General features: G+C 40.7%; 1 protein-coding gene across 2 annotated transcripts; it reads left to right on the top strand.

Moving 5' to 3' along the window:
- Positions 1-6: 6 nt before the first annotated feature.
- BTF3L4 (basic transcription factor 3 like 4) lies at positions 7-26112 on the top strand. 2 transcript variants are annotated; one of them, XM_019018507.4, is made up of 6 exons: positions 7-83; positions 3547-3613; positions 8551-8664; positions 21075-21276; positions 23824-23883; positions 24424-26112. In XM_019018507.4, exons 2-6 carry the CDS (start codon positions 3560-3562, stop codon positions 24468-24470), a joined length of 477 nt encoding a protein of 158 aa, XP_018874052.1. In that variant the 5' UTR covers positions 7-83; positions 3547-3559; the 3' UTR covers positions 24471-26112. The 2 variants fall into 2 exon arrangements, with proteins under 2 accessions (XP_018874052.1, XP_063554825.1); XM_063698755.1 differs by lacking the exon at positions 21075-21276.
- Positions 26113-26151: the final 39 nt, after the last annotated feature.

The raw sequence follows: 26151 nt of genomic DNA, 5'->3' as shown, positions 1-26151 counted from the left end.
CGCCGTCGTCTTTCTCTGTCTCGGCTGAGGTAGCCATCTTGCTCTTGCCGCGTGCTGGTGTTGGAGGACCCTCCCTGCTTCAGGTGAGACCCCCGGCGGTCCCGCCACTTCACGGCCATAGGCCGCTGCGCACGGTCTCCCCGCGCCCTCTCCTTCCGACACCCGCCAACCGCTCAGGCTGCTACTTCCGCCGTGGTGCGGCGAGCGGGGGCGGAGGCGGCTGGCTTGGCCTGTCGGTTACCGGCGGCGCAGCTGGGGGTCGGCACCTGTGGGAAGGTTCCCAGCACCACCGCCCCCTGTGGGAGCGAGCGGGCCCGCGCTGTTGCCGCCCAGACCCTGTCCCAGGAGGCGGGTGGACGCCCCTCCTCTGTTCCATTACTCCTCGCTCACAACAGCAGTGTTGTGTGCTTTGAGCTTTATACAGGCTTTCTGTTGTCATCTCATTTGATGCTCCCAGTCTACAGATAGGGAAGCTGAGGTTACCACTTCCCGCCCTTGAGTCCAGGGAACCGAACTCAGTTGCAGCGCTCTTCACCTTGTAATGGCAATGTTTGTTTACAAATCGGCGTCCCTTGCCCATCTTTATAACCCCCCTCCCACTGCCCGCTGACCGACAGGCTCAGTGTTGCACAGCTAGTGAATGGCGGTTTCAACTTCCGTTCCCACATTCTTGCAGTTTACCATAGTTGTCCCCTCGGGAGTGGTAACAATAGTTACCAGTAACTGTGTATCTTCTGTGAACCATTCCCTGTGGTTGATAATCTTTTAACCCTCAAAACAACCCTGTGAAGTACGTGGTGTTATACCTTTCCAAATGCAGGAGGAATACAAGTTCAGAGAAGAAAAATACCTTTCCCAAGTGGTAGAACCTTGGTCTTTCTGATTCCAAAGCCTGTGCTTGTCTTAGAGAAGCCCTACATAATAAAAAGTCAGGACTCAAGGTTGCAATTATTTTTATCTTTGTGTAAACATGATGTATGTGAAAGTGCCTACCACAATGCTTCTAACTTAGGCACTTAATAAATATAAACCTGTTTACACCCTTTCTTGAGTCCTTGAGAACAGTGCTAAAAGATCCTGGGATCCCCAAGGAAGAACTCATTAATCATGTGGCTTTAGGAAGTTATTTCTCCCTTTTGGGTCTAGGAAGGGACTTCTCCCTTCTGGGCCCTTATTTCCTAATCTATTAAGATGGGAGGGAGGGAACTGTTTCGTTTGTAATTTATACTTTGCTGGTGCTAGCAGATGTTGAGATGACATCACAGATAGGAATGATGGGTGCAATAAAGTAGAGGTTGATTGAGAATAGAGAATTAAACCAGGTGATCTTGGAGGTCTACTCCAGATTCTGAGCTTGGCATCGCATAGACTGAGTCCAGTCCTCTTTCCTACTTGAATTCCACACACCACAACTTGCCAAGAAACAAAAGACTATACTCTTGTTCCTCCCCTACTGCCTTGAGCTCTCAGTCTCCCTAAAATCATTTTTCTCTGAGATACTCCTTAGGAACAAAATTTCTCAATTCTGTTGTCCTGACCACCTGGAATGGAATCTGTTCTTTCATCTATACCTTGATTTGAAGAGTTAATTTTGTTCTTGCTTTTATTTCAAACAAGTCAAGACTTTGTCTTGGCATCCCAACCTCTGTCTCTTCTCTTGGGAATTGTTACTTCAAAATGCAGAAGAATCCCAAAGGGTTTACCAAGTATCTAGGTCTAATGTTTTTCCTTAGCCCCTTTTTTTTGCAATAAATTCCTTTGGCTCTTTGTTAGTTCACTACACTCTCATGGCCACATTCCTTTGAGAAAAGTGAATGTTGGTCCTTTTCTGTGGATATTTGAGCATAGGAATTGGGATTTAAGTCATCAAATTTAAGTCTATGGCAGAGCTAAGATTGGCACATACTTAAGACTTCTTGTTTTGGACTCTAAACACACTTCCTCCTATAAAAGTGTTTTTAGCTGCTTCAGCATTGTGATACAGTGCTGAGCAGAGTGAAGAATCATAAATTCTAAATATTATTTGGGATCTGGACATTAGCCTTAAAGAAGAGATAGTTATATAGGTTATTGCCTAAGGACAGTGTCAAAGTACAAAATGGTTAGTAATTATATAGTCTTTGATGCTCCTTTTTTTAATCTCTCAAATGAAGCAAACAGTATTTTTTTCATGTGAATGATGACTATACAGGGTTTAGAGAATTGGCCAAAGAAGATTTGATAACAACCTAGTCCCTTATTCCCTCCCTCACATCTCAGTAATGATTTGTTGATCTGCAGAACAAGTAAAACAAGACTTTTAATTTGGCTTTTTTTTTTTTTTTTTTTTTTTGAGACGGAGTTTCGCTCTTGTTGCTCAGGCTGGAGTGCAATGGCATGATCTTGGCTCACCACAACCTCCGCCTCCCGGGTTCAGGCGATTCTCCTGCCTCAGCCTTCTGAGTAACTGGGATTACAGGCATGTGCCACCACGCCTGGCTAATTTTGTATTTTTAGTAAAGACAGGGTTTCTCCATGTTGGTCAGGCTGGCCTCGAACTCCCGACCTCAGGTGATCCACCCGCCTCGGCCTCCCAAAGTGCTGGGATTACAGGCGTGAGCCACCGTGCGGGGCCTGAATTTGGCTTTTCTTTGTTTATGTAATGTGGAATGTGATGACCCATTATAAACTTAAGAATTTTTTTTCTTAGTGGGATTATCTCTGACCAGACTAGATTCATGACTATAATTTTAGAATCTTCAAAATCAAGATTAACTTTAAAAAGCTTGTTTTAGGAGTCTCCTCTCCCCTCCCCCCAACATTTATTACTGTAGCAAAGATATGTTTTTGTTAAATTGTGCAATGAAGCATTTTACCCTGTATGCAAGAATGTCTTGACAAGTATAACATACTATATCAGTGCAGGGTGTTGAATGAACTCTGGAGAGTGCTGCAGAAGCACCACATGTCTGAAAACCTGGTTCTCTTTCCCCATCATTAACATACCATCTGACCTTGAATAGAGGACGTGACTACTTGATATCTTGACAGCTAGACAGCCTTTTGTTGAATTTCTTCTTTGTTCAGCTTTTTTTTCCTTTTGTCATCTTTATGGTTTATAAGAAATACAGAATGTGATTTGGGAGGAAAAAATCTACTTGAAGATTTTGCTAATAACATTTGGTAACAGCTCTCTGCTGTAAAAATCTTTGGGGGAAAAAAACTGGCTTGCCTACAGAGATTTCATAATTGGTTAGGCTTAACTGAATGCCAAAGGATTGAATCATGTTTTAAGGAGGGATCTTTGAATAGGTGACTTTGAATCCCGTTCTATTTTCTGTTTGTATATTTGATTCCCTCATGGTAATTTAATTTTGATTTTTAAAAATATCTGGTTTATGAAGCTAGAACAAGTTGTTAATGTTTATTAAGAATATAGACAGTATTAATATGGTCATGGTGTTGATGCATACTACAAGCTCAGTGAACCAGAAGGTACTGTTGCATAAACAGTTTGTTAATTTCGGCAAAAGAGTGACTTTAACAAATTTATTTTTCCCCCCCTAGATTTACCAACAGCATGAATCAAGAAAAGTTAGCCAAACTTCAGGCTCAGGTCCGGATAGGGGGCAAGGTGAGTGTGGCATAAGAAAAACTGATAGGAGAATGTATGATTACCAGATAGTGTTATTATTTCGGATTTGTGGTCATTGAAAATCTAAAATCTTTTCAATAATCAAGATCAAACCACATTCCAATTTGAAAATAACTTGTCTAGATCTAAAATAGGTAACTAGAACACTTTTCTCTCTGATGATGCAATGGAAATAGCCACATTTGTTTGAATCCTAACTCTTACCATCTGCTAGTTATATGATGTGAACAAGTTATCCAACCTTGTTAAGCTTCCACTTTCTTATCTGCAAAATAGAAATAATCCTACATAAGGTGTTTAAAGATTAGGGTAATATTCATAAAACACCTAATGTGGTGTCTAGCACAGAGTAGATGCTTAATAAATGATAGCTATTATTATGGTTAGACTCACTTGCAGGGCATACCAGATGTTAGGGTTACTTTGTCTTGACTGGATGTTACCTACTTGTACAGAGGTTTAGCTGGAGATGCTTAAGTTGATTATATATTTTGTTCAGGTTTTCCTCACAAATTCTTACCTGTTCTTCCATGTTGGTGAATATGAATATCAGCTTTCTTATTCCCTGTACTTTTTAAAGCCTGAGGAAGAGCTAGTTGTGAGCAACCGAAGTCTTTGATTCTCTTCAGCTGTGGCACCAGGCTCAAGGAGAATATTCTACCCATATCTCTGCCCAACACAATCTTTGCAAAAGCGAAAGAAAGAATAGTATTTACCTCAGACCTGAAGTGGTAGGTAGGACACTACTTTTTGTAGTGGGTCCCACTGTGTCATTTACACTGATGATAACCACAGTTCCTGGGGATGAGCACAAGGGAAGGGAAGGGAAGAAGAGCCAGTACTTTCTCCTTCTCCCACAGTGATACAGTTATATGAGTCTGGAGTTAGATTAACACACTCGTGTAACCACAGTAGTCACATTGTAGCATCAAGTGTGATGTGATGTGCCAATGCAGAAACTAGGGATATTCAAGAACCATAGAATATACCTAGAAGAGCTTGATGTACCACATCGCCATTGTGTATTTTAAAACTGGTTGGTACATTCAATTTAGCTGTTGTATATTGAGCACCTACTGTGTGCCAGCACATAGAAGATAAACAAGATCACAGCTCTGCTTGGGAGAGAGATGCTCACAATTATAACGCAGAATACTGAGTGTTATAATGAAGTACAAGGTGCTCTTGCCTAGTGGAGACAAGGAAGTTATCACTGAGCTCTTGTTTAAAGGATAAACAATTTATCACTAGGCGAAAAGGTAATGGCTGGCAGAAGGGTAATGGGTGGTGGCTCACGCCTGTAATCCCAGCACTTAGGGAGGCTGAGGTGGGTGGATCAGTTGAGGTCAGGAGTTCAAGACCAGCCTAGCCAACATGGTGAAACCCTGTCTCCACTAAAAGTACAAAAATTAGCTTGGTCTGGTGGCGCATACCTGTAGTCCCAGCTGCTTGGGAGGCTGAGGCAGGAGAATCACTTGAACCCGGGAGGTGGAAGTTGCAGTGAGCCAAGATCGCACCACTGCACTCCAGCCTGGGCAACAGAGCAAGACTCCGTCTCAAAAAAAAAAAAAAAAAAGAAATAGGTAAGAGGGTTCATGAGATAGAGTAAAAAGGGTTGTCATTTCCATACTTGCAAAGGCACATATGGTGCTAAGATAACACAGTACTTAATGGAATGGCTTGCTTTAATTTGGTACAGCTATTCTTTTTTTTTTTTTTTTTGAGACGGAGTTTCGGTCTTGTTGCCCAGGCTGGAGTTCAATGGCACGATCTCAGCTCACTGCAACCTCCGCCTCCTGGATTCAGGCAATTCTCCTGCCTCAGCCTCCTGAGTAGCTGGGATTACAGGCATATGCCACCATGCCCAGCTGAATTTTTGTATTTGTAGTAGAGATGGAGTTTCTTCATGTTGGTCAGGATGATCTTGAACTCCTGACCTCAGGTGATCTGCCCATCTCGGCCTCCCAAAGTGCTGGGATCACAGGCGTGAGCCACCGTGCCCGGCCTCTTTTTTTTTTTTTTTTTTTTTTGAGATGGAGTCTCTCTCTTTCGCCCAGGCTGTAGTGCAGTGGCGCAATCTCAGCTCACTGCAAGCTCCGCCTCCCAGGTTCATGTCATTCTCCTGCCTCAGCCTCCCGAGTATCTGGGACTATAGGCACCTGCCAGCACGCCCGGCTAATTTTTTGTATTTTTTTCAGTAGACACAGAGTTTCACCATGTTAGCCAGGATGATCTTGCTTGATCTCCTGACCTCATGATCTCCCGCCTCGGCCTTTTTTTTTTTTTTTTTTTTTTTTTTTTTGAGACAGAGTCTCACTCTGTCACCCAGGCTGGAGTGCAGTGGCGTGATCTCGGCTCACTGCAACCTCCACCTCCTGGGTTCAAGCGATTCTCCTGCCTCAGCCTCCTGAGTAGCTGGGATTACAGGCACGCGCCACCACGCCTGGCTAATTTTTGTATTTTTAGTAGAGACTTGGTTTCACCATGTTTGTCAGGCTGGTCTCAAACTCCTGACCTCGTGATCTGCCCGCCTCGGCCTCCCAAAGTGCTAGGATTACAGGCGTGAGCCACCGCACTCAGCCGGTACAGCTGTTCTTTAGTGTACGTAATGGATAGAGAATGGCAGGAAATGAAATGACCAGGTAGTTTGGGATTCCATTATACTTTTATATGCCATACTGAGGAGCTTGGAGTTTTATCCTTTAGGCAGTGGGCAACTATTAAAGGATTTTAAGAAGGAAATGACTGCCATTTTAGAAAGGTAACTGCTGGCGTTGTGGAAAATGGAACAAAATGGAAGTTTGGCATATAGGCGAACAATTGAGACACTATTGCTATAGTATAAGGCAGCAGTCCGCAATCTTTTTGGCACCAGGGACTGGTTTCGTGGAAGACAGTTTTTCCACGGATGGGAGGATGATGGTTTTGGGATAAAACTGTTCCACCTTAGATCATCAGGCATTAGTTAGATTCTCATAAGGGGTGCGCAACCTAGTTTCCTCGCATACGCAATTCACAACAGGGTTCGCCCTCCTATGAGAATCTAATGCTGCCGCTGATCTGACTGGCTGTGGAGCTCAAGCAGTAATGCTCGCTCATGCCCCCTACCCCACCTTCTGCTGTGCTGCCGTGTTCCTAACAGGTCACAGACTGGTACTGGTCAGTGGCCTGGGGGTTGGGGACCTCTATTATATGGGATACAAATTTAGGAGTTGTAATTGACACAATTTAGTGACTGATGGGATATGGGGGGTAAAGGGCATGCAGAAGAATCTAGGATAACCCTCAGATTCATGATTTTAGAGACTTGAGTATATGGTGGTACCACCAGCTACAAAAGTTAGGAAATATAGAAAGAATAGATTGGTGGACTGATAAGCTTTAAGACATATTGAATTTGAGGTGCCTGAGGATCATTCGAGTTGAGCAAGCACCAAGCAGTTGAGCTATCCCTGAGTCAGGAATGCTTCACAAGTGAGTGCCTATGTAAATAGTCAGTCCTTCAGCAACTAGATTTCAAGGCATCCTCTGCTGTCAGATCTCTCCTCCATTTCCACCGGAATTGCTGAGACTGAAGCCCCTACCTTCCCTCTATAAGGCTGATTCCCTGAGTACTACTATAGGAGCTACCCAGAGATTGAAACCACTATTCCTTTCTCCTTACACCTACCAGTTTTAGAAAGATTTAACCCTCAAGACTTAATAAACCGATCCAGGAATCCATTATTTTAAATGGTATTTCAATGGAAAAATGTATTTAGAGTTTCACAGTATCAATTTAGAAATGAACTTTTTCTTTCTCAGTAACTAGTATAATTTTCAACCTGTTTGCTCAGGCCAAGATTCTAAGCATCATCCAAATGTCCTCTTTTTCTCATATCCGACGTGTAATCCATCAGCAAAGTCATGTGGTCTCTTGTGAGAATCTGACCCCTCACCATCTTCACTGCCATATCCCTCATCTCTGGCCAGGACGGCTACAGGAGCCTCCTGACTGGTCTCTTTATAATCCATTTTTTACATAGCAACTTCAGTCATAAGTAATCAGATCAAGTCACTCCCATGCTTAAAACCTTTCAATGGCTTCCCATTGCAATCAGAATAAAATCTAGCTCCTGCCCATGGCATTCTAGGCTACATAATCTGGTCCTTGCCTATCTTTCTGATTTCATATTCCTCTTCTGTTCCCATTATTCACTCTGCTCTAGCCATACTGGCCCATTTTCTCTCTTCTAGAAAGGACAAGTTCAACCTTGTTTCATTCTGCTTTGATCATTCTTGCCCTAGTTATGGGTCTCAACTCATATGTTACCTCTTCAGAGGGGGCTTTCCTGGACCTTCTAATAAAGTAGTGCTTTGCCCCTACTTAGTCATTCTTGCTGTGCTCTAGTTTTGCTTTTTTCTTTATAGTACTTAATCCCATTTGAAATTATCTAATTTGTTTATATATTTATTGATTTTTTTCCTCCTACTGTAATGTAGACATTAATTTTCAGTTATGTCCTAATTCCCCAAATTTCAGAATATCTTTAGACTACTGGCAGGGGGTGGTAGTTACTATAAGAAAAGATGATGTTTTAAAATTGTTATAAAGTATTTAAATTGTCTTGAAGTTATAAATTATGTTTTATTAGCAAACAGTATCTTGTGTTGAAATGATAAAGTCTGGATATTAGATAAGAATAATTCAACCTGAGAAAGCTGATAAGGAAAAAAAAGGAACTGGCTAGAACCAACCTTTAAAAATCTGCGTTAGGCTGACAATCACAACCTCTGAGAAGTCTTATAATATTAATCATTATTATTTTGTCCATTTTTTAATGTGGGTTTTAGATTATTGTGATACGTAAGATGTGATTGCAGTTGCCAGATGCCAGGCATGCTAACACTTCTGCTTCTGTTTGGTTATTTTTCAGGGTACAGCTCGCAGAAAGAAGAAGGTGGTACATAGAACAGCCACAGCTGATGACAAAAAGCTTCAGAGTTCTCTAAAAAAACTGGCTGTGAATAATATAGCTGGTATTGAAGAGGTATGATCACTTTGCAAGTTGTTAAATTGTGTGGGTACATGCACAAATAATTGTCTGGACCTTTCAGATGTAAAATATCAGCTTAGAAAAATCTTTGATATTGTCACTCTGATGTCTTTGAAGGACTGTGGCACTTTGATTTTTGTATGAAATTAAATGATGGTCAAAAAAATAATTTTGGTAGACAGTTAAGGATTTTCATCATACTTTTCAAGCTCAAGATATTTGCATATATGACAAAATTATTTAAGTGTTCTTGAATATTAATATAAAATATGTCTCTAATAATGTAGAAATAAACCCCAACATTTCTTCAGGTGAGATAGACTTTTTTATTTTTTTTTTTTTGAGATGGAGTCTCGCTCTGTCACCCTGGCTGGAATGCAATGGCACGATCTTGGCTCACTGCAACCTCTGCCTCCCGGGTTCAGACGGTTCTCCTGCCTCAGCCTCCCGAGTAGCTGGGACTACAGGTGCATGCCACCACGCCCGGCTGATTTTTGTGTTTTTAACAGAGACGGGGTTTCACCATGCTGGCCAGGCTGGTCCCAAACTCCTGACCTCGTGATCCGCCTGCCTCGGCCTCCCAAAGTGCTGGGATTACAGGTGTGAACCACCGCGCCCTGCCAGACTTTTTTTTATTATTTAAGATTTTGGACTCATGGCTCAATAGAGATAGACTTTTTTACCCTAATGCACCTTTATATTCTACAGAGCCTCATTAGTTACTACCTCAGCCAAAAGGCTTCAGCAATAGCTTTACATGGGTTAGATTTCTTATTAAAACTGTTTCAAAAATTGTTTAAAATGTATTAGTCAGCCGGGTGCAGTGGCTCACGCCTGTAATCTCAGCACTTTGAGAGGCCTAGGCAGGCGGATCATCTGAGGTCAGGAGTTCAAGAGCAGCCTGGCCAACATGGTGAAACCCTATCTCTACTAAAAATACAAAAATTAGCTAGCTGTGGTGGCACATGCGTGTAATCCCAGCTACTCGGGAGGCTAAGGCAAAAGAATCACTTGAACCCAGGAGGCGGAGGTTACGGTGAGCCAAGATTGTGCCATTGCACTCCAGCCTGGGTGACAGAGTGAGCATCCGTCTCAAAAAAAAAAAATTGTATGTCAGTTTATTGTATTTTGATGACACTATTTTTCTCAAATATGAGACCAAAGATTAATGTTATTCCAGAAGATACTTAATAAATAACAACAACTACTTGTGATGTTACCACCTAGATGCACCTCTGCCTGATGATTCCATTTGTTTTTTTGTTTTTTAAGACAGAATCTCACTCTGTCACCCAGGCTAGAGTGCAGTGGTGTGATCTCTGCTCACTGCAACCTCTGCTTTCTGGGCTCAAGAAATTTCTCCCTCAGTCTCCAGAGTAGCTGGGATTACAGACGCCCACCACCACGCCCGGATAATTTTTTTTTTTTTTTTTGTATTTTTAGTAGAGACAGTGTTTCGCTATGTTGGCCAGGCTGGTTTCAAACTCCTGACCTCAAATAATCTGCCCACCTTGGCCTCCCAAAGTGCTAGTATTGCAGGCATGAGCCACTACACCCAGCCAATTCCATCTGTGATGGTAACCAAAGTTTACGCTTTCACTGCTATAAGTTAAATTTAACCGGCCGGGTGCGGTGGCTCACACCTGTAATCCCAGCACTTTGGGAGGCTGAGGCGGGTGGATCACAAGGTCAGGAGATCGAGACCATCCTGGCTAACACGGTGAAACCCCGTCTCTACTAAAAATTAAAAAAAAAATTAGCCGGGCGTGGTGGCAGGCGCCTGTAGTCCCAGCTACTCGGGAGGCTGAGGCAGGAGAATGGCGTGAACCCAGGATGGGGAGCTTGCAGTGAGCCGAGACCGCACCACTGTACTCCAGTCTGGGCAACAGAGCGAGACTCCATCTCAAAAAAAGAAAATTTAATCATTACTGTGTTTGGTATCACCTCACAATTTTAAATAGGTGACTAGTGTACATGTGCTATAAAACAAGAATCAGAAATAATGTGGAGGTAGGGGCTGGGCGCGGTGGCTCACACTTGTAATCCCAGCACTTTGGGAGGCCAAGGCAGGCAGATCTTCTGAGGTCAGGAGTTTGAGACCAGCCTGGCCAACACGGTGAGACCCGTCTCTACTAAATATACAAAAATTAGCCAGGCATGGTAGTGCGTGCCTGTAATCCCAGCTATTTGGGAGGCTGAGGCAGGAGAATGGCTTGAACCCAGGAGGCAGAGGTTTGCAGTGAGCAGAGATCATGTGAGACTCTGTCTGAAAAAAAATAATAATAATGTGGATAGGGATCATTAATAAAGAAATAGCAGAGTTAAATGGCAAAGAAAAGGTAGTGGAATGGCAAAGTGCCACATGTTCCTTCCACCTTGCGTATATAAATGAATAAAATTAACACATCATTTAAATCTGCTTTGTACATTGAAAATCAGTGTACTGATAAAATAGTAGAAAATGTAAGCCACATGCATCTTTTTCCTTTCAGCTTGATGTGACTGTGCCTTGTTACTCTGAGATACAGATTAGAGCTTCATTTGTAAGACCTGAAATTATATTTAGACATTTTTTTTTCTGAGTTATTGAAAGCTTTTATATATTTTCATGGACCTGAAATATTTTAGAGACCGTTCTCTTAATCTTAGATACATATTAGAACAAACAAATCTAAGTCCTTTCAAACCTCTTTTTAAAAATCTAAAACTTGGTAAAAATGAATAAGTTGCAATAATACACATGAATTCTGGTAATATTAAACCTAACCTACTTGTAAATGTTTATGCAATTTTATATCTTTGCCTACCTTTCTACCCTTCAACTCCTCTGCCCCCCAACCTCAGCACTGTTGACATTTTGAACTAGATAATTCTTTGCTGTGAGAGCTGTCCTGTGCATTATAGGATATTTAGCAGCATCCCTGGCCTTCACCAACTAGGTGCTAGTAACACCCCTATACTCCTAGTTGTGGCAATCAAAAATATCTCTAGAGATTGCCATGTATATGTACCTTGCAGGCAAAGGGCAGGCACCGTTAGTTGAGAAACACTTCTTTAGAGAGGAAAAAAAATTATACCTTCCTTGCAGTATAGATTTAACTGTGTAATATCTCCAAGGACATGTTTTTCTAAAGTTTTTGTTCAGATTTGGAAGACTTTATGCCTCTCATAATTAGTAAAACTTTTAGTGTAGGGGCAGCATTGATTTTATAAGTGTTTTACATTGAAATAAGGAACCAGTTAGTAATTTTTGATCTGTTCAGAATATAATCAAACCTATAATACTGTGCCGAGGTCATGGTGTTGCTGTAATTGAAATCATCATAACAAAGTACTTAATGATAGTCAACGTTTATTAAACATCTGCATGCTAAGCATTTTGCCAAGGACTTACTGGACAGTGGTACAAGATATTGTGCATGGCCTCTGTCTTTTGTAGCTTACGATCTGGTGAGGAGACTAATTAGACAACTAGACAAATCAATATGTATTATACCATTTCAGCTTCACAATATCCCTTTGAGTTGGTTGTTGTTGGTTACAGATGAGAGAGCTGAGGCTTAGAGAGTTAGGTGCCTACCTAAGATCACGTAGCCTAGTAAGTGCTAGAATTCCAGGTTTGAACTAAGGTGTGTCAAAACCAGAGTTCATACTATTCATTAATTTATCCTGCTTTTGCTGTTTTCATTTATACTTGATTATACTCATTCTTGGCCTTTTAATTTCCTCCTGTCCCTCCTCCCCCACCAAAAAAAAGGGAAAGTAAGAGGTTTACCTGCCTTATATAGGTACTGAGCACCTACCATGCAGAATTCATTCCTTAAACCATTATAGAAAAGAAATCCCCATCAGTATTTCCAAGGACATTGCTGTTTCTCCTTTTTCAGGTCTTAATATAGGCATTATTTCCTCCCAGAAGCCTTCCTGATAGCACCTGTACAGCATTTGTGCAGAGAAGGGTTAGGTGCCTTTCGTGTGTGCCTCCACAATACCCTGTATCTGCTTTTTATTATAGCACTTATTAAATTATATTGTGAATTCTTTTTTGTTAATATTGCCACTGCAATTTTTTGAGGAGTTAGTACACCTCACAACATCACACAGAGAATTAATGCCACATAATAGATATGTGGCATGTGTGTACACTATAGCAGCTTCTCTGCCCTCCCCCCATCCTGGTGTTGTCTTCTAACCCTCACAGGATAGTTGTACAGGGAAAACGTACAAAATAATAATACAAGGTGGCAACCATAAAATTTCTGAATATTTGAACCGAAGATGGAGAGGAGTTTTACTTTTTGTTCTTCTTTCCCTCTTTCTAAAATTGATTTTTTGAGAACCAAGATATTTGTTACTTTATATAACCCTTAACAAATCTGAAATATTCCTCTTTGGAAACATCTAGTATACTATATATAACCTGGCTTGCTCATACACTTGGGTTAAAAACAGCTTCTTGAGAAGGAAAAAAGAAGCTATTGCATTAAATGTATACATGGAAATATAGATATGATTTTCAGAAACACTCAGATATGAACATATATATATGTCTTAGAGTAGGAAACACATTAATTAAAATTTTGTTATTTTTACTTTGGGATGTTTAAAACTTGTTACAAAGTGTGAACTCAGGAATATACTGCCTTTTTGAGTTTTGGCAGTTTAAAGCAGATAAAAACTTTTGAGAAGAAAAGACACTTTTTGCCATTATTGTGAAACAATATGATAGTACTTTCTGTGCTTAGACCTTCAAAACATGAAAAAGTAGAAAGTCTCAGTTTAGGGAGTGAAGAACAGGGAGAGCAGTAGTGGATCTCAAAATTCATTGAATGCACTTAGGCCAAGTAAAGTTTCTCCATACCCCTAATTTTCTACTGTCAGTACTGAATGTCACTAACATTAGTACTATCCAAGCTATCAGTATTTGTGATTTTTTTCCCCCTTCCAGAGCTTAACTGGTGTCCTCTTCAGAAACTTTAAAAACTAAGATTGGGTGCGGTGGCTCACTCCTGTAATCGTAGCACTTTGGGAGGCCAAGGCAGGTGGATCACCTGAGGTCAGGAGTTCAAGACCAGCCTGGCCAACATGGTACAACACTGTCTCTACTAAAAATACAAAAATTAGCTGGGTGTGGTGGTGCATGCCTGTAATCCTAGCTACCCAGGAGGCTGAGGTAGGAGGATCGCTTGAACCTGGGAAGCAGAGGTTGCAGTGAGCTGAAATCGTGCCATTGCACTCTAGCCTGGGTGACAGAGCAAGACTCTGTCTAAAAAAAAAAAAAACTAAAAGACTATTCGGAATAAGACAAGCTTCTCTGACCTTCTTTGGTTCATTGATTTGGTATAATAGTTCATTGGTATAATAGTTCATTTGGTATAATAGTTTATTGGTATAATAGTTCATTTGGTATAATAGTTCACTTGGTATAATAGTTCATTGATTTGGTATAATAAATTATATATAGGTTTTTTTTTTTTTTAATGTTACCAAACAAAGAAAAATCCAAGGCTGTCAAAAACTAAAGGATAGGACTTCAGGAGGCTGAGGCAGGGGAATCGCTTGAACCCTGGAGGCAGAGGTTTCAGTGAGCCCAGATCATGCCACTGCACTCCAGCCTGGGTGACAGAGTGAGATTCTGTCTCAAAAAAAAAAAAAAAAGAAAGAAAGAAAAAATTCCTGTCTTGTCAGACTTGTCACCAGAGAATAAGAGAAAGTGATCCCAGCATATGTTATAGACTAATGATAGCGTAAGCTTTAGCTTAATAATAGCCATTAGAAATAAGCAGATGCTGAGCTAGAATTGAATGTGAAGGATACTGACTGATTTATAAGAGCGTGTGCAAAGCCCATAATCCTCAAAATCTCACGTTCTTCAGTCTCACAACACCCCAGACGCTTATGTGCCTTATTCTTAAGAAGTCTGTTGTTTCACCCTATTAAGCTGTAAGAAGAGGCTAGGTGTGGTGACTTGTGTTTGTAATCCCAGCACTTTGGGAAGCCAAGGCAGGAGGATCACTTAGGGCCAAGAGTTCAAGACCAGCTTGAGTAAAATGACACCGTGTCTCTAAAGAAAATAAAAAATTAGCCAGGCATGGTGGCACATGCCTGTAGTCCTACCAACCTAGGAGGCTGAGGCAGAAGGATCCCTTGAGCCCAGGAGTTTGAGGCTGCAGTGAGCTGCTATTATCAAGCCACTGCACTCCAGCCTGGGAGACAGAATGAGACCCTGTCTCTTAAAAGATATAGGAAGAAGTCAGTAAAAGATGAATTTTCTGGTAAACAGTTAAGTGCCATTACATGTAGGATGGAGTAGGCAACTGCTGGCTGGGCGCGGTAGCTCCTACCTGTAATCCCAACACTTTGGGAGTCCGAGGTGGGTGGGTCACCTGAGGTCAGGAGTTTGAGACCAGCCTGGCCAACATGGCGAAACCCCATCTGTACTAAAAATATAAAAATTAGCTGGGCGTGGTGTCACATGCCTGTAATCCCAGCTACTTGGGAGGATGAGGCAGTGGAATCACTTGAACTCGGGAAGCAGATGTTGCAGTGAGCAGAGGTTGAAGTGAGCCGAGATTGCGCCATTGCACTCTAACTTGGGTGACAGAGCGAGACTCCATCTCAAAAAGAAAAAAAAGAGACAACTGCTAATTCTCTTTTATCATTCTCAGTTGGATTCAAAAAAAGTCACAAAGAAGAATTCAAGCCTCCATGAACTGAGAGGGCAGTTATTAGCAAGAGCTATGGAGTCAAATATAACTTTGTGAGCCTCCTCTAGCCACAAAAATGTACTGCAGTATAGGAACAAAGTGAGCATCAAATTTACCAGGTAGGAGGCTACTATGACTAACTTACATACCCTATGCAGAGCCCAGCAAAGGTAGGGATTGTTAAGGTGTTTGATAGCGGCATAAAAGGACCACCCAGCAGTTGCCAAGAGTGCCTTAAAATGCCCCTAATTCTGGAGGGTAGGTTGGGCTGATTCTGAAAGGTCAAAACTATAGGAAAAGTCAGGCTAAAGATACAGCCCAGGAGATTCTGGGCATCTTCATTGGAGGCACTGCTGGTGCTATGTTTAAACCTTAATGTGACCCATCATCTAGCATTTGGGGAGTTGGTCTGACAATATCCTTTTTTTTCCTTTTTTGAGACAGGGTCTCGCTCTGTCACCCAGGTTGGAGTGCAGTGGTGTGATCACAGCCTCGACCTCCTAGGCTCAGCAATCCTCCCACCTCAGCCTCCTGAGTAGCTAAGACTATAGGCATGTACTACCATGCCACCTGGATTGCTTTTGCTTTTTTTTTTTTTTTTTTTTTTGGTAGTGATGGGGTTCTCGCTGTGTTGTCCAGGCATCTTGAACTCCTGGATTTAAGCGAGCCTCCTGCCTCAGTTTCCCTAAGTGCTGGGATTACAGACATGAGCCACCATGCCCAGCCATGATTTTAGAATAAATTGTATAGGAGGTATCCATTCATTCATTCAGCAGATTTGAGTGATTATTATGTACTAGATATTGGGGGAGATACTATGTCGAATAAGGCATGGTCTCTGATCTTAAGAAATTAACCTTCTAGTATGGTCAATGATTTACAAATGCAATTATACTACAAGACAATTCTGTATAATAGCAGAAAGCGCATAAACCACCTTAAGTTTTCACAGAGAAAGAAGCATCTTACCTCAATCTTGGACAAATGGGAATGTGCAAGATGGAGAAGTAGGAAATGGTTCTTCTAAACAGTGAAAACAGCATATATAAATACACTAGGAATGAGAGGACAAAGTTTACTGCTAACTACTATATACATCAGTATTAAAGCAAAAAATGAGAGCAAGGGCATTCTGTGGTTTGGACTGGGGTCTCAAAATGCCTCTTTCTCCTTAGCTCAAGTGGCATCCTTTACCTTCAGCTATCTTTAGGGAAAAAAAACAAATTTTGACCTAAAGGGGATGTTTGGTTGAAAAAGAGACCTCAGTGCTGATATAGTTGCTAGTTTAATAGTCCTTTTTATTTGGCTGCTCCTTGTTCTTACATTGTACATATATTATATGGCTTACTCAAACCACACAGTATAAAATCACTGAAAGAAGTGAAGTCTCGATATTAAATGCATATAATTTGCTTTATGACTTTAACAAGTTCCTTATCCCTTCTTTTACCCAAAATGGCAGGAGAGGTGTCTAACTGGTCTTGTTCAGCCAAACAATTCATCATTTGATAGTTTATAATAGCTTGTGCCCAGAAGCCTTATATAACCATGTCATTTGCTCAGAAGGAAGGAATGTTAGAAATAAAATAATTTGAATTAGTCGGGCATGGTGGCACACACCTGTAATCCCAGCTACTTGGGAGGCTGAGGCAGGAGAATCACTTGAATCCGAGAGGAGGAGGTTGCAGTGAGCAGAGGTCACATCACTGCACTCCAGCCTGGGCAACAAAGTGAGACTCCATCTCAAAAAAAAAAAAAAAAGAAAGAAAATATTCTAGCTGTTTTACCTTCTAGTATTTCTCTATATTCTAAAATTAACTAAACTCTCCATCACTTTCTGGACCTTTCTATTCCTGAAGCTGCATCTTTTAGACCACTCCATTTAAAACAGCCATGAATAAATTTATTTATGTTTCACAATCTGAGATGGAATTCATCTTGCTTTTCACACTAAACTCAAGCATATTTCAAACTAGAAAGACCTATATATCAGGGTGTAAAATATAACAACATTTAGCCTTCAGAAGAGAAACTTGAACATAAGGAAAAACTCCATGAGTTTGTTTATTGTTTTTGGCTCCATGTTAGCCTCTTGTTTTGTAGCCAATAAGGTAAATTTTATCTATATACCTGTGTTGTTTTTCTTTTGTGTTCTCGATTTGGCCTATATCCTGAAATAAATCATTCTCTGACAAGCTCTCATGAGGCCATGGAATTTTCTTTTTCTTTTTCTTTTTCTTTTTTTTTTTTTTTTTTTTTTTGAGACAGTGTCTCGCTCTGTTGCCCAGGCTAGAGTGCAATGGCATGATCTGAGCTCACTGCAACCTCTTCCTCCCGGGTTCAAGCGATTCTCCTGCCTCAGCCTCCCAAGTAGCTGGGGTTACAGGCACCTGCCACCACACCCAGATGATTTTTGTATTTTTAGTAGAGATGGGGTTTCACTATGTTAGCCAGACTGGTTGTGAACTCCTGATCTCAGGTGATCCACCCGCCTCAGCCTCCCAAAGTGCTGGAATTACAGGCATGAGCACCCAGCTGAATTGAATTTTTGTAGGCAAATAAGCGTTTTAAGTATGAGAATGATTTAGTAGGAAGGAAACTAAAGAACAAGTTGGGAAACCCAGGTTAAAGTCCTCGGGTCCTCGGTTTGCACTTAACAAGCTATTTGTCCTTGGGTATGTTGCTAACAAAGAGCTTTTGTCTTCAGTGTTTATTTCTTTAACATAAAGGATTTGAACTGGAAGACTTCTAAGTTCAACAAATATATAGCCTGAATTTTTTGAACAATATTGATTTCAGATTTCTTGTGACTTTAATGTCTGTAAATAAAAAAAAGTCTCAGATTCCAATATTTGAGACTCTGCACCCAGAAGCATTTTAGAAATCTTTGGTTTTTTGGGTGTTTTTTTTTTTTTTGAGACGGAGTCTGACTCTGTTGCCCAGGCCAGAGTGCAATGGTGCGATCTCAGCTTACTGCAACCTATGTCTCCCAGGTTCAAGCAACTCTCCTGCCTCAGCCTCCTGAGTAGCTGGGGTTATAGGTGCCTACCACCATGTCTGTCTAATTTTTGTATTTTTAGTAGAGACAGTGTTTCACCATGCTGGCCAGACTGGTCTCGAACTCCTGATCTCAGGCAGTCCACCAGCCTCGGCCTCCCAAAGTGCTGGGATTACAGGCGTGAGCCACGGCGCTCAGCCTTTTTTTTTTTTTTTTTTTTTTTGGGAGAAAGTCTCACTTGGTAGCCAGGCTGGAATGCAGTGGCACGATCTCAGCTCACTGCAACCTCTGACTCCCTGGTTCAAGTGATTCTCCTGTCTCAGCCTCCCAAGTAGCTGGGATTACAGGCACATGCCACCACACCCAGCTAATTTTTGTATTTTTAGTAGAGACAGGGTTTCACCATGTTGGCCAGGATGGTCTCTATTTCCTGACCTCGTGATCCACCCGCCTCAGCCTCCCAAAGTGTTGGGTTTACAGGCCTGAGCCACCGCGCCTGCCCTGTTCTTTTATTTTTTTGAGAAAGAGCTTCACTCTTGTCGCCCAGGCTGGAGTGGAGTGGTGCGATCTCACCTTACTGCAACCTCCGACTCCTGGGTTCAAGCCACTTCTGCCTCAGCCTCCGAGCAGCTGGGATTATAGGCACCCGCCACCATGCCTGGCTATTTTTGTATTTTTAGTAGAGACGGGGTTTCACCATGTTGGCCAGGCTGATTCTGAACTCTTGATCTGCCCACCTTGGCCTCCCAAAGTGCTAGGATTACAAGTGTGAGCCACCGCACCTGGCCTGAAATCCTTTTTTAAACCACGTGATTTGGTCTTGATTTGAAAAATATAGTCCTACCATATCTTTTGTTCTTTTCCCATTCTAAAATTATGTGATTCTAGGCTAAATGCAGAGCAACATCCCATTTCACATCCACTGTCATCCTTCTCGAGCCCAGATTTCACCCACTTTAACATTTAACTTTTATCAAAACTGTAATTATCTTCAAAACTATATAATTTATCTTTTCTAAAGTTAACTTACAGTGCTGTGTTTTTAGAACAGCTGGATTGAATGCTTGTGTGTGATATAATTAATAGAACCCTAAGTGTAATAGTGAGAGAGAGGGAAGGGTATAGAATTTAAATAGTGATTTTTGTCAGAAAAACCTGGGGAAATTATTTGTGGGTTTAGTTACAATTTTCCAGGGATTTGCCTTTATTTTCTCTGTGTTCCAGGTCTTGCCTGAAATTTAGAAGCCCCTTTCTTGCCCTTCCTTTCTGGTGTTATCAATGGTGGTAATCACCTCTGAGGAAGAAAAGTCCTCTTCCCACTGTCCGTGGAGAACACTCAGCATCTATGCTTGATTTTGGCAGGGCAGATTTTGGATGAATCATGAAATGCTTCTAAAGTAGCCAAGAGTTAACTCTTCCTAACCTTTTTATATAGTAAGCATGTTACCACCAAGGTAACTTACCCAGGGGAATCAACTACATAGTGGAATCATGTTATTCACACATTTAACTTACACAAATTCAACTCTACTGAAAAAAACATGAAGTACATGAGTGAGAGAGAAAAATAACAATCTTAAGTAGCACATGTTAAACCTTCCATTTCAGTAAGTCCCAGGCAATGGATGAAATCAAATCTGAAATAGTTCATATTGGTGAAAGTTATGGAAAGAATGTGAGGATGATTTTTAAAGGTTTCCTAGTTGATAAAGCATGTTCAGGTCACTAGGTGAGTGGGTGGGACAATTTCTTTGACCTTTACAGGGGTTATTAAAGATTGTTGAGAAGCTACCCTTAAGAATTAGAGGAACTGGCTGGGTGTGGTGGCTCATGCCTGTAATCCTAGCACCATGGGAGGCTGAGGTGGGCAGATCACCTGAGGTCAGGAGTTCGAGACCAGCCTGGCCAACATGGCGAAACCCCATCTGTACTAAAAATACAAAAATTAACCGGGCATAGTGGCACGTGCCTCTCATCTCAGCTACCTGGTGGGAGGCTGAGGGAGGAGAATGGTTAGAACCTGGGAGGCAGAGGCTGCAGTGAACCGAGGTCATGCCACTGCACTCTAGCCTGGATGACACAGCGAGATTCTGTCTCAAAAAAAAAAAAAAAAATTAGAAGAACTAGCAAAATCCCTTACAAAGAATGGCATGATTAGAACAAGTTGAAATTTTTATAAATGTACTAAGTGCTTGAAGGAATGAAACACCTGGTTACATTTCTGAGTGTTCTTTATGGATTTTCAGTGGTTGTTTTTACCATATACTATTTCCCCTTTGTAACCAGTCCCCTAAGTAAGATGCTACCCTACCAACTGGAAATTGCACTGATTTTGTTTGACAGTATAAATTGAGTAAGATAATGAGTAATTTCATAAAGAAGCTGGTTTGTGGCTGATACTTCCATTTTTTAAAAAAACATGGGCATGTACTTCTTTCTCTTGGAAGTCTTTGAATTTAAAATCTAGATTCTATAATGAATTGAATATTTCTTGTCCATCCTAGTAATTTGTGCCATCTACACCATTTTACTTTATTACTATGATCTTTTTCCACGAATGTCCGTTGCTTGGCCAGTTACTACCTTGGGATTACATAACTCCCAAGTAAAAAACCATAATTGGCTGAATTGCTTTTTAAAAATATATTGTTTTAGTGTACCTAGCATGTGAAGTACATTTTTCTTCTGTGATCATACAGGTGAACATGATTAAAGATGATGGGACAGTTATTCATTTCAACAATCCCAAAGTCCAAGCTTCCCTTTCTGCTAATACCTTTGCAATTACTGGTCATGCAGAAGCCAAACCAATCACAGAAATGCTTCCTGGAATATTAAGTCAGCTTGGTGCTGACAGTTTAACAAGCCTTAGGAAGTTAGCTGAACAGTTCCCACGGCAAGGTAGGTATTTCAATTTAGTAAATCTTTCTCTCCCCACCTTACTTAAAGAACCTAATCATTTAAAAGGTGTCCCATCTTAATTTGGATTTGCCTGTATGTAATTATTTTACTTTCTATAAAGTTATTTCTATGCTTCATAAAATTTTGAATTTGTTTAATGATTATGTAGTGTGACACATAGAATATTCAGAAACATGGCTGGACGTGGTGGCTCATGCCTGTATTCTCAGCACTTTGGGAGGCCAAGACGGGCGGATTGCCTGAGGTCAGGAGTTCGAGACCAGCCTGACCGACATGGTGAAACCTCGTCTGTACTAAAAATACAAAAATTAGCCAGGCATGGTAGCAGGCGCCTATAATCCCAGCTACTCGGGAGGCTGAGGCAGGAGAATTGCTTGAACCCAGGAGGCAGAGGTTGCAGTGAGCTGAGATCATGCCATTGCACTCTAGCCTGGGCAACAAGAGGGAAACTCCATCTCAAAAAAAAAAAAAAGAATATTCGGAAACATTTTGGTAGTAATAATAGTAAGTTGAGAAGTAATTACCTAAAAGGGTAGTGCCCAGATCTTCAGGCCATAATTTTATTTTATTTTATTTCATTTTATTTATTTTTGAGACAAAGTCTTGCTCTGTCTCCCAGGCTGAAGTGCAGTGGTGTGATCTCAGGTCACAACAACCTCCACCTTGTGGATTCAAGCAACTTTCATGCCTTAGCCTCCCGAGTAGCAGGGACTACAGGTGGTGTGCACCACTGCACCCAGTTAATTTTTGTATTTTTAGTATACACAGGGTTTCGCCATGGTGGCCAGGCTGGTCTTGAGCTCCTGGCCTCAAGTGATCCACCTACCTACCGCCTCTCAATGTGCTAGGATTACAGGCGTGAGCTACCATGCCTGGCCCATCATTTTAAATAGTTAATTTGATATTCACTGCTAATTAATGACAATCAGAAAATACTGTTGTATGGCTGGGCGCAGTGGCTCACTCCTGTAATACCAGCACTTTGTGATGCTGAGGAGGGAGTATTTCTTGAGGCCAGGAGCTCAAGACCAGCCTGGGCAACATGGTGAGACCCTATCTGTACAAAAAATACAAAAATTAGCCAGGTGTGGTAGCGCGTGCCTATAGTCATAGCTACTCAGGAGGCTGATGCAGGAGGATCACTTGAGCCCAGGACTTCAAGGCTTCAGTGAGCTATGGAATGCCACTGTACTTCAACCTGGGTGACAGAGGGAGACCCTGTCTCTAAAAAAAGAAAAAAGAAAATAATGTTGTCAGACATCTATGTTTTTGTTAAATATTGATTGCCCTATAAATGTGGCAACCGTAAGTTCTGAATTTCCAAGATAGTCCTGGTTTCAAATGTGTCATGTTGCCCCTAAAAATGAAAAAAATCTAGTATTGTAGTGCCCATACTACCTAGCTAGATATTTTCTTACACCAAAAGAAATGAAAAAAATCTTTTTTTTTTTTTTTTTTTTTTTGAGACAGAGTCTTGCTCTGTTGCCCAGGCTGGAGTGCAGTGGCATGATCTTGGCTCACTGCAACCTCCACCTCCCGGGTTCAAGCAATTATCTGCCTCAGCCTCACAAGTTAGCTGGGATTACAGGCGCCCGCCACCGTGCCTGGCTAATTTTTATATTTTTAGTAGAGACAGGGTTTCACCGTCTTGGCCCGTCTGGTCTTAAACTCCTGACCTCGTGATCCACCCGCCTCAGCCTCCCAAAGTGCTGGGATTATAAGCATGAGCCACTGTTCCCAGCTTTGTTGTTGTTGTTGTTGTTGTTGCTTGGTTTTTTTTTTTTTTTTTTTTTTTTTTTGAGACAGAGTCTCACTCTGTCGCCCAGGATGGAGTGCAGTGGATTACAGGCATGAACCACCATACCTGGCTGAAAAAAACCTTAATTTTAATTTTTTATTTGGAGAATATGGCCACTGTAAAGTTTTTTTACTCAGTGATCAGTTATTCCACTTTGCATATAAATTTTATCTTTGTAGGCCGTGTGTGGTGGCTTATGTCTGTAATCCCAGCACTTTGGGAGGCCAAGGCAGGTGGATCCCTTGAGGTCAGGAGTTCGAGACCAGCCTGGCCAACATGGTGTGAAACCCCATCTCTACTAAAAATACAAAAATTAGCTGGGTATGGTGGCGTTTGCCTGTAATCTCAGCTACTTGGGAGGCAGGGAGAATCGCTTGAACTTGGGAGGTGGAGAATGTAGTGAGCCAAGATCGCATCACTGCACTCCAGCCTGGTCAACAGAGTGAGACCCTGTCTCAAAAAATAAATAAATAAAAATAAATAAAATAAATTTCATCTTTGTCACACATGGAAATTGCCAGCTGTGTTATCAGTGTATTAACTGATAAAGTTTTATTTATTTTTAATGTTACTCAAGCAAAAAAAAATGAATGGCATTTTAGATTGACAATATTTAGCTATTTCTGAGCAACTGTATGTGATTTATACAGGAAAAAAGGGATAAACATTATAAGTTTTCTTTAAGGTCTTTGTTCTCAATGACTAATATTAAAATAAACTTTTTGTAGTCTTGGATAGTAAAGCACCAAAACCAGAAGACATTGATGAGGAAGATGATGATGTTCCAGGTAAGTGACATTTCCTTAGACTTAAGATTTTAAGCATCCTGTTTATCTCCTTTCAGTCATTGCATAGATGACTTTTAGGTTTGTGTTGATTGTAAGCTCATGAATTTAAACTGATTCACAATAATGTGGATAGGATCTAATGAAAAACAACGTAAGCCCCCACCTTAGAACCTAGAATCAGAAATTGTCACACAAAGCTCTGCTGCCTGGATTTATTAAATTGAAATCACTGTGATTATAAATTTGCATAGCTATCATTATAACATTTCTGTATGAATTATAATTGACATATGAAAATGCTATTCACCTCAGTAATTTGCATAGACAAAAGATGAACATTTCCTTAGGATTACTGTCCTAAGCAAATAATTAAATCATTGTTAGTAAAATGCCACCAGTTCATTTCTGCCTCCTTATGTTTTCAGGCTAATTCTGGTTGTACTAATTTTATTTTTGGGGGGGTTAGAAGTTAGGAGTTCCATTTACCTCTTTTTCCTTTTTTGTATTCTTTGATTCATATACTTTGTTTTTCTTTTTCAGATCTTGTAGAAAATTTTGATGAGGCATCAAAGAATGAAGCTAACTAAAAGTTTGGTTTTTGGAAGCTGGCATGGACTAGATTTAACAAATCAGCTATGTGGTTCCAAAGTTTTACAGACACAGAGAACATCACCTGTTACTAGTTCAGTAATATAAATATTTTGTATATTAATAATGCTGTTTGTTCAGCATTTTTCGGTCATTTGATTTTGCATTTTGCACTTCCTCCCAGGATATTTTTTTGGTCAAAATATGAAGTATTGGTGCAGTTTGAGGGTGTTTTGGTTTTTGATTCCTGGTTTTTTTGTTTTTTTGTTTTTTTGTTTGGGGTATTTTTGGTGTATGTATGTTTATGTATGTGTGTGGGTATGTGTGTATACAGTGGAGAGCAAATTGGAAAACAGTTCTATTTATCCTCCTCCCTCCCCAGTAGAAATAAAAAAAGTCTTTACATTTGTTACTTTTCTTTTCCCCTCGTAAGACACAGAATTAATGGAAAGTGAGTATCTTGGATTTCAGATCTGAAGAGATTTTTACCATTAGTGGTTTGATTTTAATTTGCTTGGCTAACTATCATATTTTTCATACACTTCTCTGGATTTAAAATATCTTGAGGTATTTTGCCACTGGCTTCATGCTGGAGTAATGGGTAACATATCTTTGGTATGGTTGCCTTAGATTAACTTACCTAGTCAGACCCAGAAGAACTTCTTTTACTAGCTTGCTTCCTAAATGCCTTTTTTCCTCTCCTTTTGGTCTCCAAATGGCCTGGTCAGCTTTTGGTAATATTCTTCCTCATCTTCCACCTAGCTTGAGAAGGATGTTCTCCATATAGAGTTAAGCGAGTGCCTAATCCCTCCTTTTGTAAGATTTTGTTCCCTCATCTTGAGGAACAACTTCATCTTCAACTTTTTATTTCTCCCTGATGTTACAGTTTGGTAGATTTCAAACTGGAATAGCTAGCATGTGCTTGCTAAATAATTTTATGTCAGCCTTATCCTGTATCCTAGCTGTTCTTAATAGCAGGTACAAAAATGCCTGTTTTTCAGCAAGGTTAAAATTGGGAATGTCCTTTTGAATCAGAAGAAAATAGGCCATAGACTCACCCCCCAGCACAAATGGGCATTCTATGAAATGGTACTGGCCCTAGGAGGATTTCCTCAACCACTCTCCTACTCTTGGCCTTGAACCTACCTCTGGGTTGGATCTTACTATTGTAGCTGCTCACTGTACCCTCCTGCATGCTTAGAATAATGCTTTGGGGGGAGCACTGGTAAAACACAGTATTTATTTTTTTACCTCCTTTAAGAGGACTTGGAGGTAAGTTGCATTCATTCACTCAAGTTTCCCTCTTGCTGTCTAATAGAAGCTTACTTTTTGCTATATCAGCATTTGTTACAGCCAATATTTAAGGACAAAATTTAGAAAATATATCATTTCCTGGCCCATCATCAAACTAATACAGCTTAACCTTGCAGCTACCAACTTTTGTGTCAAGCTAGATATCTTTATTTGATATCTAAGGTGCAAGACCAACAATATATTAAGAGATCTGTAGACATGAAGGCAAAGCTCTTGTATTTTTTTCATCCAAACACCTCAATTTATTTTATAAATTCGTTCATTTTTCCTGTTATGTTTTATATAATATATGGACTAAACAAAATAAAATAACAGTACAAAAGAGGAGAATATTTCCTCTTGTGCTTTTCTTGATGTTGTGTACAG

This window comes from Gorilla gorilla, chromosome 1, assembly GCF_029281585.2.
Source record: "Gorilla gorilla gorilla isolate KB3781 chromosome 1, NHGRI_mGorGor1-v2.1_pri, whole genome shotgun sequence".
NCBI classification, from domain to species: Eukaryota; Metazoa; Chordata; class Mammalia; order Primates; family Hominidae; genus Gorilla; species Gorilla gorilla.
This window is presented reverse-complemented; position numbering and strand designations above follow the sequence as displayed.